The following is a 6,779-nucleotide window of genomic DNA, read 5'->3' as shown; positions in this document are numbered from 1 at the left end:
GTTTCTTACTGTTTAGCACTATTAACATAACATCTATCTCTATTTTTATTTATATCAAACCCGTGTATAACAAACTTAAACATAAGTACTTTATAGACTATTAACAACCGTATTCTTATTTTTTCCCCCATTATCTTTGCTTAATCTGTCCTCCACAGGTCTTCCTGCCATCTAGTATTACTAATATCAAATCAAATTTGGTTTTAAGCATCTACTATTTCACTTAGCCTAATAATCTACCTACAAATTAAATCCCTATTAGAACTCCACGCCACTTTTTGTTTTCCCTATAAACCCCTTTCTGCTATATTTTATTCATTTCCCTACATATATAGGTGTGTTTTTCTGTATCCATATCCATATGCCTACATATACTTTTTTTTTTTTTTATATGTGTATGCCTGTGTTCATGCATCTATCTGAGCAGATATAAGTGTGTTCATATGCATGTTTATTTATTTTCTGCACATATATGCTCAATTAAATTACGCATGAGCCACTATATAATTGACATTTCCTATCCTATTCTCGTTAACCTCTCAACTACATTTAAATATGTACCTGCACCCCCTAATCAATAACTGGTCAAGCATTACAACGGCTTTTTTTTTTTTTTTTTTTTTTTAATTTCTATCCATCCTGAATCAAGACAACATATGCATCTCTCACTAAACCAATAAGAATCATCCATAGAATTTAGTTTCTCCTTATATTAAATTTATTGTACATTACATTACTTTTTATATTTTTATTCTTATTTCACTTTATTTCGTCTTAATGTTCTGTCACCTTTTTAATTTATTATATTATAATCATATTTATTACTTTTGCATACTTCTTTCTTTTTTTTCATTTATTTATCTGTTTACTAATTATAATATTTTGTATATTTATATAGCATATCCACAAATATTCGAAACCTACCAATCAACTAGAATCTCTAATTATAGTTTTTAATTTTAACCTGCTTACACCATACACTTCCCTCAAAAGATATAATGACCACCTAAGTGAAGTTAGCTCTTTTTGAACCCTGAAGAAGTCCAACCATAAAAAAAAGTATGAATGTCGCAATTTCCTTGACATTAAACAACATGTTTTGGAGATTCCCATCTACTTTTTGGTTTATATATATATATATATATATATATATATATATATATATATATATATGGATCGCGGTTTCGATTCCCAGACCGGGCGTTGTGAGTGTTTATTGAGCGAAAACGTTTAAAGCTCCATGAGGCTCTGACAGGGTTTGGTGGCGAACCCTGCTGTACTCTTTCACCCTTACTTCCTGTTTCTGTTGTGCCTGTAATTCGAAGGGTCGGTCAGCCTTGTCACGCTGAATATCCCCGAGAACTATGTTAAGGGTACACGTGTCTGTGGAGTGCTCAGCCATTTGCACATTAATTTCACGAGCGGGCTGTTCCGTTGATCGGATCAACTGGAACCCTGGACGTTGTAAGCGACGGAGTGCCAACAACATTTATTTATATAGATAGATATAGATATATCAAATACATATGAGTGCATTTGAGACTTTCTTCAGGAGATTGTTATAATTTTAATATATCATTACTATACTTTTGTTATTCCTGGCTGAAGACGATAGCTCTAACAGCAATTTGAACACATTCTACTAGACATTATCACAGTTGGGACATGAAGACAATTTAGAAGCTTGCTATGCAATATTTGAGTTAGACTGGGCAAAGATGATGCAAAAATTTCTGAGATGCTCTAAATTGCTTATCAATTAATTTTTATGAACCAAACATCTGTTTTTCATTGACACAAGAGGCGAGGCAGAGCTCATGATAATCTCCTTTTTCGACAGCAAGAACATCATATTTACATCCACTGGGTTCCCTCTGGTCAGACATTCAACAGAACGTACATGAGTACTTTGTGGGGGTTATGAGGGAGTTCAGGAAGAGATTTTGTCTCAAATAGACAGAGCACCTGCCCAAGGATAATGCATCAATCCAGGATTCCATCTTACTTGATAGAGATGGGCATCAAAACTATCCCTCATCCTCTCTACAATCTATACCTTTGCTGCCCATCACTTTTAGTTGTTCTCCAAGTTGAGGAAGAGGATGAAGACAAGGGTCCTGGACAGCCTCCCTTGACTTGCAACCCAAGAAAGGTTGCAAGTCAAGGGAGCCTCTAGTTAGTACCCAAATCTCTGAAATCAGATCAACCATTTTTATAAAAAGATAGAGGCATATTAAATAATATAACTTGGATACGCCTAAAAAGAAAGGTTGGTCATAGTTGGAATGTCTTTCATTATAGGGTCAGTTCAATTAGGGCTGACTTGGAGCTATACATCAGAACTCACCTCACGACACAAGGTTAATTTTGAGATAGACATTTTTTTTTTAAATTTTTGAAGTGGGTGTTTTCACTTCTAGTGAACACACATAAACGCATAAATAATGAAACCAAGCCAAGTGGGTATGTGTAAAGCAGTGCTTTCCAAAGTAATCCTTCATACTAGGGTGCATTAGCATATTTGTTAAACCATTGAATAGAATGGATTGCCTGCGGTTTTTTTTACATCTGTGTATTCTGATATCCAATTAAGATAGACTTTTTCTTTCATCCTTTTGTGGAATTCTGGAGAACAATTCTTTAAATGGTCTGTTTCATCGAATATACACGGCACTTCAGATGCTCTTCAATTACAGCAGCTGTTTGTCGCCGATACGAGTAGAGTAGAGTTACTACTATATTACATCAAACAATACTTAGTTAAATATAAATTTTATACGATTACATATTTTCCCCAAAACAAACAAAAAGACATCACATGCATGTCATATATCATGCATATTTCCAAGGAAATGTGGAATGTATAAGATCAACAATTATGAGAAATATCGAAACGACGGCTAGAAAATTTACTTTCATTTTAACAAGAAAAATACATTAATTATAAGATATAATGATGTATAAGAGCCATCAAAAATTTTGAAAAGATACAAATTCCTGGCGAATTAGTTTCAATTGGTCTCGCCAAAGAAATTCGAAATTGCGACCGAAACAATCTCGAGTAACCACATTCTTTTAATTCTCTATTTGTGTGATTCAATTTTTTGTATATCGCATCATCTGTATGCCGTGCACATTTTAACCAAAGCAGACTGTTTCGAAAGTCTAAAGAAAGGTCCAACTGCTCTCTGGACAAAGGAAAACAAACGTTGGATCTAACTTATTACACTGAAAAATTGTTTTCAGTAGATATGAAAAGGATTATCATAATAATTTTACTTACTCTGTAGCACAAACTTCGCATAGCTTTTCTAAGTATTCCATTACTAATTTTATATTCTCTGTAACGTATTAAACAATAAATATTATCAACTTTAGTCTCCAGGGGTAACATAATCAGAAGGGGAAGAACTCTTCATACACCAACGTAACGGTGATTAATATTTTATTTTCTTGTTACATTATTTCCATTATCTAATTTTGAATCTTTGTTAAAACATGGAATATAATGCACTGTGGCGTTTTCATACGTCTCTTAATGTTTTTTGGAATTTAAATCCTACAAGGTTAACTTTTGTCACTCATCTTCCGAGTTGGAGAGAATAAAATATTTGTCATAAGTATTGTTGTGCTTGTTAAAGACTTCATAAACACTCTTGCGGCGCAGCACTTACAACAAATGTGTTCTACTGCAAGTTGGCCAATACTCTGTGCGTAGAATTTGACGGACAAAAACATTGAAGATGATCGTCGTGTGTAAATGTATATAGTGCCGAGATACATCTCGCAGATGCTATAGAATGCATGGTCGGTGCACAAGTGTAGCTAGGGCGGTAGGGGTGGCACTTTTGGGTCTGCTGTAGGCAATGTGTTGGCGTCCGGAGGCGGCAAACAGAACGTCCGCCCAGGGCGACACACTCTAGCTACGCTAGTGGGTCAGTGATGGTTTTAGGGTCCCAGGAGTTTTCGGCGATTGAATTCATACCTATCAAGTAAACTACAACACTTGACTTTTAACGTTTATATTCTCTATCCCATTAATCCGTGGAAATGGCTTGTATAAATGCGACTGACACGTATAAATATCAGTAAATTAAACGACATCAGTAAATCTGATATTAATTAAAAGAAATCATAGCGGTTGAGATTATAAACTTGAAAGTGAACAGTCCTCAAAAGTAACTTCGTTTAGTGTCAGTAAAGTGAAACATGTACGTGCACTGAAAAATATTTAATAATCTCTCTCTCCTCCCCCTCCCTCTCCTCCCTCCCTCCCCTCCCTCTCTCTCTCCCCCCTCCCTCCCCTCCCTCCCTCTCCCCCCTCTCTCTCGCTTACTGGAGCAAATTTCTATAAATTTAGATTTACAGTGCAAGAGTTCAATTGTATCCAAAGATGCTAGGTGGCTATGAAGCAGTAAGATGCTATAAGGCATACATGAACTCCAGAAAGAGTTGTTTCCCTTGCTTGTTTTTAAATTATTTTTTTAGGGAGAAACTCACGAACGCTTTTGTAAATATCGTGTATTTTGTATTTCTAGACTGGAATAATCAGGTTCGTAAATGCATTTAGGCATCTTGATAAGATCAACACGTAGGCAAGGAAAAGATGAAAATATGCTCGCTTCGAAAATTAAACTGATTGAAATGGAAAAAATGGAAATAAATTTATAAACTTGTTTATAAAAATTTCAATAAAAACTTTGATATTAATTTGAAATTATCTAAAGAAGAAAAATAGGCTTCAAAAGTCCAACAGTCGCCAGTTTAAATCAAGCGTGTAGAATGACCTATTGACACATTTTGGATTTCTGTTAGAACATAGCAGTTAAAAACATCCATTTTGCTTCAGTTTTCTACATATTTATGAGAATTAGATTTTATTCTTCTTTCTCTAACATGAAATGGGGAGGGAGAGAGAGGGGAAGGGAGCGGAGAAGAAGAATGCTATCATTACATTTGAAGATGAAATGAGGGGATATTTATCTTAAATACATCCAAAACTGAAGAATGTAACCAAAACGATCAAGATTATGTTTCCTCGTTGATGTGACTCTGCTACGTTTATTGAATGGAGTAAACGCTAATATTTTTCTGTACGTTAAAATTACGTGCACACTCACGTGTGTATTCACGCTTTCTTGAAATACATTTTGTTACTTTATATATAAAGTGCCCCAAACTATATCTATTTGCTTCAAAATCCTTCCTGAATAATACTTTGGGCACTATTGACCTGGTACGACAAATATCTGGCTGTTGGTAAGGAAGAAAAATTCTTGCAATTTCAACATAAATAAATGCCTATTAAGTAGGAAGTTGTTTATCCCAAAATACCAAGAATCACATTTTTCTTACTCATTGACATCCATTCTTTTACTCTCACTCTTACTTCATTTTAGTTTTCCTCTTAGCTTCCCGACACTTCTTTGAATCTTTAAACACATTTTACAAGGTGCAAAAATTGTCTGATATAGAACTCTACGTTTAGTGGAGTAGATAGACATGTTTATAATATCAAAAGTTGATAGTTTATTTTGAGCTTCGCCTTAGCTTCAGCTGATGATGATAGTCGTGTATAACCCAAACTGGGATGATATTCAGAGTAGACTGTCAACGCTGTGTGCGCACGTGTGCGTGCGTGCGTGCGTGCATATACAAATATATATATATATATATATATATATATATACATACACATCCGTACGTGCATGCATGCATACATACATACACTATATAAAACGGAAATGAACTAAGAAAAATAACTCAGTGTGACCAGTGGCATATTTTTAAACAAGAAAGACTAATTAGGGTACATTAAATTCTATAGAAGACAAATTCTTGAAATATTGAATGTCTCCGCTTTTCAGAGAAGATAGGACAATTGCTTGGTAGCAATTCGAACCAACTCAAAAGTCAATGTACCCTTGAATAATTAAAGAAAATGACCAACCTTAGAAAAACAAACACAATTACAAGTTCAATATTTGGACTTTGTGGAGTTTTCTATCCTTCCGTCTCGATCTAATTTTGCGTACTTAATTCAATTCTCCTCAAAATGCATACAATTACATACATACACATGTGCGTGCGGGCATGCACACACACACATATATATATATATATATATGTATATATATATATATATATATATATATATATATATATATATATATATATATATATATATATATATATATATATATATATATGTATATATATATATATGTGTGTGTGTGTGTGTAAAATCGATAAAAAGACTACAGTGAACGTGTGGAATGGGAAACGCTACGTTACAGACAGTCCTTCGCAGAAAAGCTGAGAGGAGAGAAATTGATTAGAGACAGGAGTATCATTTCTTTGAAGTTCGTTTTATCACATATGCCTCTGTGTGTGTGTGTGTACACATACTGTTATAATGTAAATCCTCACTCACTTGTGTTATTGTCGGCATTGTAATATTCTTGTCGCCGCGGTATTCCGCGTCTTATTATCTCTGACTCGTCTACCGACCTATTGCTGAAAGCTACGCAAGACAATGACTTTGAAGCGTCTACCTTGACGGTAACTCGAACTCGTATATATCACGTAATTGACACTGACTCCAAATGAGAACTCGTACAACGACTCTATAACTACTGACTGCCAACAACGACTGACTGTCTGACTTTATAGTGGCTGGTTTATACCACTTTGTCATCGCCAATTTCTCGCTGCTTGGCAGTTGTATCGGTATGTTATCGAGAAAGCCATTTACGAAGGCTAGTCGTGCCGTCTTCTCT

General features: G+C 34.7%; 1 protein-coding gene across 1 annotated transcript; it reads right to left on the bottom strand.

Annotated features, from left to right (window-relative positions):
* Window positions 1-1,175: 1,175 nt before the first annotated feature.
* LOC106875511 (uncharacterized) lies at window positions 1,176-4,245 on the bottom strand. The gene is made up of 2 exons (XM_089361318.1): window positions 3,284-4,245; window positions 1,176-3,188 (listed from the first exon to the last, which is right to left on the bottom strand). Exons 1-2 carry the CDS (start codon window positions 3,322-3,324, stop codon window positions 2,942-2,944), a joined length of 288 nt encoding a protein of 95 aa, XP_089217444.1. The 5' UTR covers window positions 3,325-4,245; the 3' UTR covers window positions 1,176-2,941.
* Between the last annotated feature and the right edge of the window lie 2,534 nt (window positions 4,246-6,779).

Source organism: Octopus bimaculoides, chromosome 13 (genome assembly GCF_046866305.1).
Source record: "Octopus bimaculoides isolate indiv1 chromosome 13, ASM4686630v1, whole genome shotgun sequence".
Lineage (NCBI taxonomy): Eukaryota > Metazoa > Mollusca > Cephalopoda > Octopoda > Octopodidae > Octopus > Octopus bimaculoides.
This window is presented reverse-complemented; position numbering and strand designations above follow the sequence as displayed.